Source organism: Alosa pseudoharengus, unplaced genomic scaffold (assembly GCF_046254945.1).
Source record: "Alosa pseudoharengus isolate Yale_2024_CS ecotype anadromous, Long Island Sound unplaced genomic scaffold, YU_APseudo_1.1 YU_APseudo_1.1_scf_16, whole genome shotgun sequence".
Taxonomy (NCBI): Eukaryota; Metazoa; Chordata; class Actinopteri; order Clupeiformes; family Clupeidae; genus Alosa; species Alosa pseudoharengus.
Window position 1 is genome coordinate 21,039,758 of NW_027468630.1, and position 12,789 is coordinate 21,052,546.

Genomic DNA, 12,789 nt, shown 5'->3' on the forward strand with positions numbered 1-12,789 from the left:
AACTCTATGAATAATCTTAAAGGACACTTCTTTAACCTTGTTTGTTATTAGATAGCGATTAGGTAGGAGCCAGACTTTCTTCCATGCAACATCATCCACAAAATTAGACCAGAAAGCAATTACATATGGTATTGAGGTAACCTCTCTCTGAAGAAGGGCTCTTATACATCTGTTGTTACCAGAGAAACATATTTTACCTACAGACATACGTGATGGAGATAACAAGGACATTCGTACAGGATCTACTCTTGGTTGTGCTTTAAAAAGCATACAGACTCTGGAAGGTATGGCACCAAATACTTTGGCATAGTCCCCTGGTGTCACAGGGATACCATATTCTGAAAGAAAGTCTTTATAGGAAAAGAGGATACCTTCTCTATTAAATAACTGATCTACCCATATTATATTATTATCGAACCAATGTTTTAGGAAGAGAGATTTATGCTTGTATAGAATGTCCTTGTTATTCCATAAGTAATAGCTGTGAGGAGAAAAATTGTGTTTGTAGATGAGAGACCATGCTAGGAAAGCCTGGCGATGGAAAGCAGATAATTTCACAGGGACTTTATCAATGTTATAGTTACAAACCAGGAAAAAACTTAAACCACCCATTTGAGATAGCAAATGTTGCGTTATGATATTCCATATAGAGGAGGGATTTCTAAAAAATTGTTTCAGCCAATTCAGCTTAAACGTATTATTCAGGGTACAAAAATCCAAAATATTAAGCCCTCCGTTATGCAGGCATAGCTCAGAATTTTACCACATATGCTAAGGTCTTGGTTCTATCAGAGAATGTCTAATAAACGGGCTCTGGTTCTATAGAGTTAAGAATGTGAATTTTGGGCACGTTTTCATGATCCTCAAACCCTTCTGAACATTTCAGGTACATTTTTAGCATTTTTGAGCATTCAAGTCTGGAGAAAATCGACTTTATATCAGGTGAATAAGTCATCGACACGCCTCTTTATGCAGACAGGATTTGATCCCCATTTCGCGCCCATAGACATGAACTACAACGAAGTATCTTGCTCAGCCTTAACAATCTTTGATTTAACAACAGAGTTCCCATTCTAAGTCAAATGTAAAATTCCATGACTTTTCCCTGACAAAAAAACTGAATTTCCATGACTTAGGCTATATAATGAATATACTAGTATCAATGATTTCAGAACACCCATGCAGTCTTCAGGAATTGTTGACTTTTTTTAGAGCGTGAGATAAATAAATGCATAAGCACAGTTGGCACACTTAAGCAAATAGTAAAGCTATATACACCAATTCTGCATGACAATATATTTGTATTAATGTATTTTGGCAAGTCAATTTTAAACTGCTACAACAAAATTCTCTGATATTCCATGACTTTGTCCCAAAAATGATAAAATTCCCTGACTTTCCATCTCTGGAATAGACTTTATAAAATTCCATGATATTCCAGAAATTCCATGACCCGTGGGAACCCTGCAACAATAAATAAAAACATACTGTTTTAAGTGTAGTATTTTTTGGGGGGCTTTTATGCCTTTATTGCACATGCAGGACAATGAAGAGGCTGACAGAAAGTGAGCGGGAGAGAGAGATGGGGTGGGATCGGAAAATGACACGGTCGGACTCGATCCCGGATCCCAGTGGACACATGGACCGAAATGTGGGATGCTGTAGCCAGTTGCACCAGTTTTAAATAATGAATTCAATACACAACAGTTATTGGTATGCACATTGACAATAGCATTAATCACTTTGAGACATGACATCTAACACTTAGCTAAACAGCCTATAAGGCACTGTAAAATTGACTTTGACTTGATTCTAACTGACATATGTGACATTTATGGCACAATAATTTACATTATATTTTTTTTATCCAGATTGTCCTCCTGAGATATGGAGACATTTGACTTATTCATGTTGCGGAGCACCAAAGGCTGGGGCGAACCAGGGACACTTGATGTGCACCCATACATCAGAAGTCTTTGGCAAAATTTGGAAAATATTCTTGAAAGATTGGAGTCTTTTAACTAATGTCCATTCAAGCTTTACTCAAAAGACTACAATCTTTCAAGAATCTTGTCAGTCTTCTGGTGTAAGGATGGTTTAAGGGTCATGTGTGGATGACCAGACTGTACAGCTTAGAGTAATGTTTAAAATGCAGAGCATAAACACAAACACATACACACAATGTTTTTTAAACACACATAAAAGCGTGAGGTAGGAGTAAACTGTGTTTTTGGTCATGCTTTTTTTTTTCTTTCAGAAAACAAGAAAGCTTCTTCTCCTGTTATCTTTACCTGTTGCTGCTGAATGTGCAGCCTGTTAGAAATTGTAAGTCTATATCTACAGCAATGGTCCCAACGGCTAAATGACCTATTTTCATTTTGTAAACCTGTACACAATTTACCCCTGACTAAGTATTGTTCAATGTAAGGCTTTTCTGGAGGAGTTCTATAGTAGTGTATAATATGTATACATATAATTCTATGACATTCTGTAGTGACTAATATCCTTGCGCTCTATATTATATTCCTATAATAACAATAGTATTCACAAATTGTCACAAGTTGTGCCAACATAGTGGCTTAGGAGCTGTAGTATGCAGTAACCTGAAACATTGTGGGTTCAATTCCCTGCTTCCACTGTTGTGCCCTTGCGCTCTAAATAAAACATATCTTCAAAGAAAAACATACCATGACCTAAAGTCTAAAATTAACATTAAAATCACAAATTTCACCTGTATGGAAATATCCTTAAAAGGATATAAAACAGACACAAGGTGTAATACTAAATAACAAAGACTTCCTGAACCCTCTACCTCGAGCAGCGGAGAGAAATCTAGCAACAATTACCATGAAGTGGTTTCACACCTGTCTGAGGGAGATGCACTGAAATTCTCTTCAGATGCTTTAAGGAATATGGCTGAATTCCTTCTAAACAAGGGCAATATTTTTAGACTGTGAACAGCACTATTATGACACCACAGGGAGAGAGACAGGGTGACAGCCACTCCAGTGAACTAAGGCATGCGGCTTCTACTCAACCCTGAAAACATAAACCCTGAAATAGACAGAACAGACTACCATCCAATCTGAGTGTTAAGATAGTAGAAAATAATGCCACTACTGGTTATGCCAAATAAAATATTTGACTATAGAGAGAACTGTACAAAGAGTAGGCCTATTCTTTGGATGTGATTGCATGGGGAACAGAATACGTATCCATCTTGAACGATCTCCTGTGGACGTTAGCGGAACGTGATAAAACATTTGAAGTACAGTACATCCTCTGAAAACAGGCCCCATGTAGGTTATTCCTTCACAAGGTGACACAGACAGCAGTCGGATGAAATCCTCTTGAAGTTGGGTTGACAAGGGCCCCCCAATATCACCAGGTTAGCTTGTTTGATGAGTAGACAGACGTATCGCCGTTGGCAGCGCCGTTGTCCATACTGAGAGGGAAGGTGGTGAGGAAGTCACCTGCACTGCTGTCGAATCCCTTCAGCTGGTACTGGGGCTGGTGATCGGATGAATCGGGCGTTGCCTCTGCTGGACCCTGCTCAAAGGAGAATAGGGGGGACAGCTGTTAGTACTAGCATTATTATAATTTGATTAAAACAACAGTTCGGTCCGGTCAAAGTATTTATTTAGTAGTGATTGGACGAGACAAGCATTCCATGAGTCATCACGAGAGTCGATATCTCAGGACATTCCCTCCGGCCTCGTGTCTATGGCCGTGGCGTGGCGATATCTGCTACCAACACAACTCTCATTCGTGCCATACTGTTTCATCATGCAGATATGGTTGTTAATAACAAAGTTGTAAATGAAAAATATGGAAATGAACAGCCCAGTTATAGCCTCAGGGTACCCGCGGAGTCTTAAAAGTATTAAAAAGTATTAAATGTCATTTTCCTAAATTAAGGCCTTAAAAAGTATTGAATTTCACCTCAAAGTCTGGAATTTTTTCACGGAGGTCTTAATTTTTCAAATGATCAGTAGATTTAGTCTAATATCCTCACGTAGGTAAATCACAAGGATTAAAGTTCTCCGTCGTACGACGGATTTCCGTCAATTTGATTTTAGAAATGTCATATTTGAGATCGATGCAGATCGAGAAAGAAAATAGGAAGGGGGGGGTCTATCACCTTTTCTTTTCCTTTTTTTAAGGCAACTACAAATATTAGGTCCGATGAATGAATGTGTGTGATGGTAAATGTTTAAAGACCTAATAGTGTTCTTGAGAACTTTCTGTGTCTCAGAGATCGCTCAAGAAGATACGTCAGCCATGAGTTTCGCTTTGTTTATGTTGTAAACGCTTGTGTCATTGGCCTGGGGCGGTTGCTTAAAAAAAAAAAGAACACGTCTGGAGGACGGTCTAAAAGTTGGATTATAGTGACAATTGAGACAGCTGATGAGGTTGCCCAATCCGTTTTTTTTATTTTTTGATAGTCCTATGCTATTGTGAGCTCTATGTGCGAATTCGGAGGCTGTGTTCTTTCCATGCATCAATGTAGACAATTTCTTACTATCGCGAACTCTTGTCAGGCGAGGTCATTCATTTTGGGAGTCACCTAAGACTTGAACAGATAGCCTGCTATGCCACCCGATGTAGTACTATTATTGTTACAGTTTTTAATCAATGCAACTAACATTATGTGTAAAGCGACGCAATATAAACCGTAGCCTATGCCTCCCGTCTGTTATGACATGTACAACAATGTTTTTCACAATTTGCGACGGAAGGTTTTGACTGAGCGTGTTAACAGTTCGCGACATTATTATTTTATGTTGAGTAAGGGGGTCAGTCGTGTTTATGACGCACAGACAGCACAGTGTATGTTGACAAAAAATAACCATGCAATTAAAATAGTCAACTTAAAACTTTGCTATTATTAATGTATAGCACAAAACCATAACCAGTAGGCCTACCAGAACCTCGCATATTAGCGTCATGATTTGTGTACGTTTGTCTATGGCTGATCGTTTTTGCGCTAATTAGGCTACGCATGTTCTTTCATAGCGCAACACGACCTGTCCCTCACCATATCGCAACCTCTTGTCAACCTCATACAATCTGTTGCTGAAGACAAAAGCGCCCTCTCCAGATTGTCGTTATCAGATGCTGCTCATTGGAAAACTGAGTTGTCTGTAAAACTCAAAATTACCATGTTTTCATTAAATGCGGATGAGGCAACAAATGGAAATATGAACAATATCTAGACTGTTCTGATTCGTTACTTTGATGAGGAAATGTGAAGTCTTGCAAACTTGATTTTATAGATTTTACTTGGTGTTGAATTGCATATTAACAAGAAAAAAAATCTCCCCTTTAAATACTTTTGGCCTGAAGTAATTAAATAAGAGTGTAAGTTAAAGCTACAATATTGCTGCAGTAGAATAGAACAGCAATGGCTAATCAGCAATGCTCAGGGATGGTATTGAAATATTGTTTTGTTAATCAGGAAAACTCAATCGCAATCAAGAACACTCTCAATTCGCTTATTCACATGGCGGCCATTGGCGGCTAAAACGAGGCTACAGGGTACACAAACCATAGGATTGTTATGTTCTATGCATTCACCTGTAGGTGGCATTAATTATATAGTAACTTAAGAGTACCCTGTAGCCTCGTTTTGGTCTTTTTGGTGCTTTACTTTGCTGTTTGCATCTTTTTGTACATTAAAAACCAATAAGTCGCGACCGCAAAAGGGGTGCTATCTCTATAGGTAGATATGAACAACGTATGACTTATCCCTGAAATCAACTAGGTTCTATTCCGTGTACATTTGTCCATGAAGCAGGACATTCAGTCACGTTACTACCGCGACAAATCTTTGCGTTTCCACTGCACTGCTGTCATGTTCATGTTGGCATGTGCAAACACTTGTAAACAGTAATTATTTGCAGGGATGGATTACTGCACGGGCCTACTGGGCCCAGGCCCAGGGGCCCAAAAGGGTCAGGGGGCCCTGAAGCTCAAGCCTTTGCATGGAATCATTGCCTCAATATCAACAAATCAGGATGTAGGCTATGAATCTGGTTGAATTTAGTATTGGCCATCCCCAAAATGCACCAGAATACAGGAAATCACATCAAACAAATTAAAACATTTCTGGGGGAGGACCCCAAAACCCCCTCCCACATATACAACAATTAGTGGGGGGCCCTTAATACATCTGGGCTCAGGGGAACGAAAGTTCATAATCCGCCCATGATTATTTGAGGTTTAATCTTACCTTTAATATTATTTATTCTATCCGAATGGGTGCGATGTAGGTATTAAATTTCATCTGAAGTGGTATTGAAAAGGTCTTAAAAAGTCTTAAATTTAGGTCTGACAATTCTGGGGGTACCCTGAGCCTCTTGTAATATATGTAACAGTAACCGTAAATCGTGCCTTGGCATTTTAATTTGACCTTTGGTGTGCCCCATCCCCCAAAAGGTTGAGAGCCTCTGATCTGGGGGATTAGAAGTATTCATGATCATTGTGATTTAGTATTCATTCCCCTTACATTGGTTCCCATCAACTGAAAGATATATCATTCAATCAGTTGTTCTAGTCTGACTCAAAGTGTACCGGGACTGTCTTTTACAAACCCGTTCTAATTTGTCACAGCAATGAATGAATGAATGAATGAATGAATGAATGAATGTCCTGAGAAACTGTGTGTGTTTCTGGGCAATTTCACAGAAAATTGACTTTTTGTCACATCCATAACGCCAATGAAATGCCTTGGCATTTGAATGATAATTCATTTTTTGTGCATTTTTTCTCATTTACATTCTTCAGCCAAAAATAGCAAATGCTCAAATTTCATGTAATCATTCACATCATACCATACCATGCCATTTTATTGGCTTTATGGATGTTACAAAAAATTTAATTTTCCATGGAATTGCCCTTCTCCATGCGCGTCTCTTCCTTACGGTGGCCGAGAAATGCAAAACAAATTTACATTTATGGGTGCATATTTACAAAGTCCGAGCACAAAATTACATTTGCAAATGTAAATTTGTTTTGCACTTCTCGACCACCGTACTTCCTTGTGTTACCACATGAACCACAAGGTGCAAGGTAAAGGCATGGACAATGCAAGGTAAATAGAGTAGGGCAATGAATATGCAATGGCTTGCACAGCAGTCCTGTTTAATAGAAATTTAAGGACACATACCGTGTCAACAGGATGGGGTGTCACTGTCCTGTTGGTTGGCGCAGGTTCATTAATCTCAACAGCATTGTAAGGCTAAAACCACAACCACATTAAAGGTCAGGCAGACTGAAACAGACTGAAAATATTATTCTTGCCATTGGGCTCAAACAAACTCACCATGGGCTCAGAAGAGGCAGCTGCTGGGTTAGAGGTAGGGCTGCTTTTGGCGTTTTTACAGCAGCACTTCTTCACACACACACAGAGCAGGATAACAAGCACTACAGGAATCAGTGCAAACAAATACATGTAGTAGGAGGTGGCAGAGTCTGTGGGGAGAGAATTGCACGGACAAAGAGGTAAAGGGAGAGAGGCAGAAGTGCGTAAATACAGAGACTTTCTAATGAGGAGACACAGCACTCAAAGAATCCTGCATAGAAATGCATAGGGTTAATTCATAACGCCAACATGGCATTTCACTTGAATAGGATATTGGCTGCTTGGTAACTGGCCAAAGTGTGTTACCACCATGGCTGCCAAGACTGGGGAATTGCCTACAAGGACTTTGGTAAATAGCCCAAAATACTATACAAACAAGTGCAATACATCAGCATTCAGTGTTCATATAGCAAGAAAAAAGTCAAAATTATGAATGCGATGACACAGATAGTACACTATAGAACATACATTGCCGTAGAAACCACACAGCAAGCAGATTTCCTTGACCGTCAAAAATCTGGTATCTGCCTGCGTCACTCCTCTGCAAGTCGGTCACTGTAATGGCAGATCCTCCTGACCTGCTGGTCATCTTGATCCGACCATGAAAGTGGTAGGTTCCCTCCACAGTGGCATACCCGTTGCTGATTACTGTGTATTTCTTGCCTTCTAGTGCGGTAAAATCCACCGACACTGAAGCCTTAGCTATTGGAACATAGATTTCAAGGCGATCTTCCTCATCCAAATTGAGATACTGTACATTAGCTGGAGGGAGAATGCAGAAAAAGAAAGTTAAGATGAAAGAAAGGGAAAGAATGTGTCTTCATATCACTTTGAGTTGACATTGAGTTCATACATATATTAATTTATTTTACTACAACTGTATCTTAACTCTCCTGGTCCCTTCTCCTCACCTGTCACGATCACCTGTATTTTTGACAACTCTGCCAAATTCGTTTTACGGAATGTGTAAAATCCCCTGTCAGCGTAGGTAATCTGTTGATACCAATAGGATTCCTGAATGTAACCCTTAGAAACATTGAATATGGAGGAAGGCCATATTGTTGCTTTTCTCTGGTCAGATGCACGAACGAACTCTAGCATTACTGCCTCAGGGGGAACATTCAGTTTCAATTGGTTTCCAAAGACAACCACCTTTGGTTCAGCACAGTCTAAGAGAGGAAACACAAATATATATTAGCAGTTTCACCTTACAGAATGAGGTCAAGAGAAACAAACTGAACACTATTCAAATTCAACATTTCCCATATTTAAAGGTCAAAAGCGATAGTTCACTTTACCTTTAATCACAAGTTTAAGGATAGTGTGGAATTTATTGTGATTTGACCAAGAGAAAATTCCTGTGTCTGACTCCCGCAGTTCGAAAATAAACAGTGTCTCATCCTTGAACATGTAATGAGAATCTGTTGGCTGGGTAAAAATACAAGGGTCAACATCTTACTGAGAAGATAACAAGCAGTCTGTCTTCTGCTTTCCCTGGTCCTTTATTTAATTAACCTGTATGAGCCTACAAAATAATATGAACAGATAAGGTAATAACAAACTAGAAATCAAACAACAAATGCAAAAGGGTGAATAAAGGATACAAGAGAAAAGGTAAAAAGGAGATAAATGTAAGGTAAGAAAAGCCATCAACTCAATTCCTGTATCAGTATATAAGATCATTATTGTCACAGCCTACATCAATATACTGTACCTAAGTATACTAACTATAACAATACTAACACACTTGTGCTCACAGACAACTTACCTGTGTTTTGTTAAGAACCATCACCCTGGCTGAAGGACCAGACTGTGGGGTGAAGTATAAATCTGATGTTTTGGGATCATATTCAGGTGAGTGTGGTATATAGAAGGATGTTCCAGGGCACATTTCATATATTTGCATGGAAGCAGCTGCAGAATTCACAATTAAAAGTTGTTTAGGTCATTCAGGCCAAGTCACAAGGTATATATGGACTGACCGGTGTTGTGTACCTTCTGATTTTCTACATTGACTGGTTTCTTTGCACATCCGATATTTACAAACAATTTATTTATTAAATATTGTAAGTGGCATTTCATATCACCGCCATGAGCATTAAACTGGATTTGATCGCGCAATAACAAAACCAAAATAGTTTTGTAGTAATGCTATTTAGTTATCTGCATGAGCCATTACTCTCTGAACTACATCTCTTCTTGAACAGCTATCCAATTTTCATCCTACCAGAAATTAATAATATAGGCAACACCCAGCAACCTGTTTTCCTGAGATATCTGAAATAAGTTGTGGTTGATTAGATCGATAGATAGATAGATAGATAGATAGTTTATTGATCTTTTCTGAAATATTGAAATTCAAGAATTGAACAGTGGTTAAAGGGATATCGCCACCATTTGGGGAAATATGCTCATTTTCCACGTCCCCTCGAGTTAAACAATTGATTTTTTGCCTTTCTCCAGTTCATCCAGCCATTCTCTGAGTCTGGCGATACCACTTTTAGCTCCAGCCTATCATTGAATTGGATTAGAATTAGCATTTCGCCCGCTATCATCATGCTTAAAAGTGACTAAGCTAACAGTAATTTTTCGCTTTAAAACGTGTCTCTTCTCAAGTTATGGCCACCTTACACCAAACAACTTCGAAAAGATTTGGGAAAGATTCTTAAAAGATTGTAGTCTTTTAACTAATGCCCCCCATTCAAGCTTTACTCAAAAGAGTCTTTGAAGAATCTTTCCCAAATCTTGTCAAAGTTGTTTGGTGTAAGGAGGTCAGAAAGTGTAATAAGACTAATGGAAAAGGAAACGTGGCGATTTTCTCTGACATGGAACTCTAGTCTGGCGATTTTCTCTGACATGGAACTATAGCCCAGCTCCTTACATTTTCTAACCTTTAATCAGTGTTCGAATTACCATAGGGCCCGGTAGTGCCCAGCCCCCTTAGTTCTGGCCAGGGCACTACTAGTTCTGCTCGAAATCACCGTCAGAGGGGGCCCACTCATTCATTGTCAAGTTGCCAACCCGTAACTATGATAATCTATATTTTCCCCGTTGGTTGCAATGTGTATTTCCCCCACAGACTGCAGGGGCACTGCTCCGCATAATAGGCCTAGCCCCCTGTCCTGTCCGATCTCACCCTCCTCTGAATCGAGTTGTTATTGATTTTGCTAGAGCGTTGTTAGCGATTGAGCAATTAGCAGCAGTGAAAAAAGTTAAAAGGAATGTATGTCGAGGAGTATCATGACTTTAAAATGCAAGGGGCAAGGGAAGGGTCCTGCCTGAAGAAACTCGTCATCGCAGGCAACACGTTTTTACCTAGCCTACTTCGGCAGAATGCGAGAGAGGATTCTCTGCGCTTAATGACATTGATGACAAAGCCAGAAATCGTTTAAGGGAGCGCAGCTTAAAATCGCCTTTTTTTCTGAGCGTCAATGCGCCTCCCCTGGTCCAGTAACCCTAGCCATTTGTGAAATCATGGCTAAAGGCTGGGCATCGTCCATCAACTGCGTGGAAAACAGGAAAAAATACCCAGAAAGAGACCAATAGGCCACTTTGGGACTATCTCCAATAGGCTTAGCCGAGATGTGATAAAGACAGCTGTTTTGTGTTAACTTTCAGTTTTTTCAGTTGTGCGATGTTCAGTTGTGCACGTAAAATATTTGACAATTAGCTCTGCTCAGATTCATTTTTGGCAATAGCCTTTGTTATTAGGCTGAATTTCATAATGTCATATATTTCATTTTAATAAACTGGCCACCCTGCTTATTATAATCTATTGGATGTTGAATCGACAGTAGCCTAGCCTTAATTAAGCTGAATTTCATAATATCATAGATTTCATCCCCCCCCCCACCCACCCCCCAAGTGGGCCCCCCCCCCCCCCCCGGAAACGACGGGGTAATTCGAACACTGCCTTTAATGAAAATATGTTTGTCGATAACTATATAGCTTCATAATATTTCTTTGATAGGTATTGCTCTCTGATAGAATTAACCACTGGGCGCTAGTTTTCACTTTCCTGAGCAATATGACAAGAGTAATACATATATTACAAGAGTAATATATATATTATGTTCGACTGACTGTAGTGTTCATGGCGTAAACATGATATACTATAGGCCTACATTTTGTTTGTGATGTATGACAACTCCTGCTGCTGTGGTGAGCACAACGAGTGCACGCGTAAGGAAACCAGTTGGTGTAGAAGCCGACAGGTGCAAACTGACTGCATAATAAGAAAGCACATGCAAATTGACAAACACAAGCAACTTAAGAAATTCTTCATCGATTTGACAACACATGAGCAACACTACACATTCGCAGTACCAAAATGTAGTTTATTTTCAAAGTGAAATAGTTGGTGGCATAAGTCAGCGGCGTTAGTTTAACCACATAATTGACATTTTGTTGACGTGTTGAATGGAAGTTAATGGAAGTCAATGGAGTAAATCGGTAAATAGCGGTGACCAAAGAATATTTCTCCGGCTAGCGAGACAGTGGTCTTTTGTAAGGACGTTTCCGTCTCTGATAAAATATAATTTGTAACACCGGGAATGGTTGAAAGAGTTATACTTGCCGACACAGGCCACAGTGCAGATGAAGTGGAAAAACCTGAACATCTGAAAAACATCAACAGACCACAGTGAATGCAGAGGCATGAAAGGCAGAACATAGAACACACACCACACATAGAAAATAATGTTACTTACGATGAAAACGTTTGCTTTCAGATAGGTGCCCTTGAAAAAAAAGTAGCCTAATTAAAAGTGAGCTATCGCCTGACTCCCTTGAATCCAAGCATATCTCCTCCCTTGAGTTAGTCAACCAAATGTAGGACGCAGGATATTTCAGATCTTCTCCGCCCCTCAAACTAATGGGAGGGTCGTTAGTCGAAGCGAAGAGGGAATGCCTGTAACCAAGAACGTGTTGGCGTAAACAGTTTATTGAAAGGCGAAATGCGCTTTTAGATATAGCCAGGAATATTAATATCTATAGCCTACGGCTCGAAATTGAAACTAGTGCGTTATCCGAATATTAGAGTGCTCTGCTCTAAACAGCAGAATATATTAATTTATGTTATGGCGTGGACTATCGTCTATCTGCGCTTAGTACTTTAAATGCCGTGTAGCCATAGGCAACTCCAAACAGAACCGTGAGTAAGTTTTTAGTTTAATGTCACTACAGCTTAACCATTTATCTCTATAGGCCTAACATGCATTGCTGTCTTCTTAAAGTGTCTCCCCCTCTCTCTGGATATTTACAGATGATGTACGGCTTGCTTTCAGTCTTGGGTGTTCTATTGGGTGAGTAGCCTATAGGCCTACTCTCATTTACAGGTCTTTGGTCACCGCTATTTACCGATTTCCGGCTCCCATTCACTTCCATTCAACACGTTAACAAAACGTCAATGATGTGCTCAAACTAAC

At 39.6% G+C, this 12,789-nt stretch overlaps 2 protein-coding genes across 5 annotated transcripts in view; one reads left to right on the plus strand and one right to left on the minus strand.

The window, feature by feature from the left end:
• Positions 1–1,497: 1,497 nt before the first annotated feature.
• LOC143125721 (uncharacterized) lies at positions 1,498–12,195 on the minus strand. 2 transcript variants are annotated; one of them, XM_076287422.1, is made up of 9 exons: positions 12,073–12,195; positions 11,940–11,982; positions 9,132–9,277; positions 8,662–8,791; positions 8,275–8,532; positions 7,832–8,125; positions 7,325–7,473; positions 7,169–7,240; positions 1,498–3,549 (listed from the first exon to the last, which is right to left on the minus strand). In XM_076287422.1, the coding sequence occupies exons 2-9, from the start codon at positions 11,980–11,982 to the stop codon at positions 3,382–3,384; spliced, it is 1,260 nt and encodes a 419-aa protein (XP_076143537.1). In that variant the 5' UTR covers positions 12,073–12,195; the 3' UTR covers positions 1,498–3,381. The 2 variants fall into 2 exon arrangements, with proteins under 2 accessions (XP_076143537.1, XP_076143538.1); XM_076287423.1 differs by lacking the exons at positions 11,940–11,982; positions 12,073–12,195 and adding an exon at positions 11,488–11,931.
• Positions 12,196–12,257: 62 nt separating this feature from the next.
• The window catches only part of LOC143125719 (uncharacterized), a 49,705-nt gene continuing 49,173 nt past the window's right edge, over positions 12,258–12,789 (plus strand). Inside the window, exons 1-2 of one of the 3 annotated variants that reach the window (XM_076287418.1) lie at positions 12,258–12,519; positions 12,598–12,666. In XM_076287418.1, the coding sequence (XP_076143533.1) occupies position 12,519; positions 12,598–12,666 (70 nt within the window). In that variant the 5' untranslated portion in view covers positions 12,258–12,518. The remainder of the gene's footprint in view (positions 12,520–12,597; positions 12,667–12,789) is intronic. The other 2 variants (XM_076287420.1, XM_076287419.1) reach the window with 2 other exon arrangements.

Coding starts and splice junctions, on each gene's coding strand:
- LOC143125721 (XM_076287422.1), bottom strand. CDS start 11,982: ATGTTCAGGTTTTTCCACTTCATCTGCACTGTGGCCTGTGTCG. Junction 9,278..11,939: donor CTGCACTGTGGCCTGTGTCG/GCAAGTATAACT, acceptor TGAATTCTGCAG/CTGCTTCCATGCAAATATAT. Junction 8,792..9,131: donor TGGTTCTTAACAAAACACAG/GTAAGTTGTCTG, acceptor ATTTTTACCCAG/CCAACAGATTCTCATTACAT.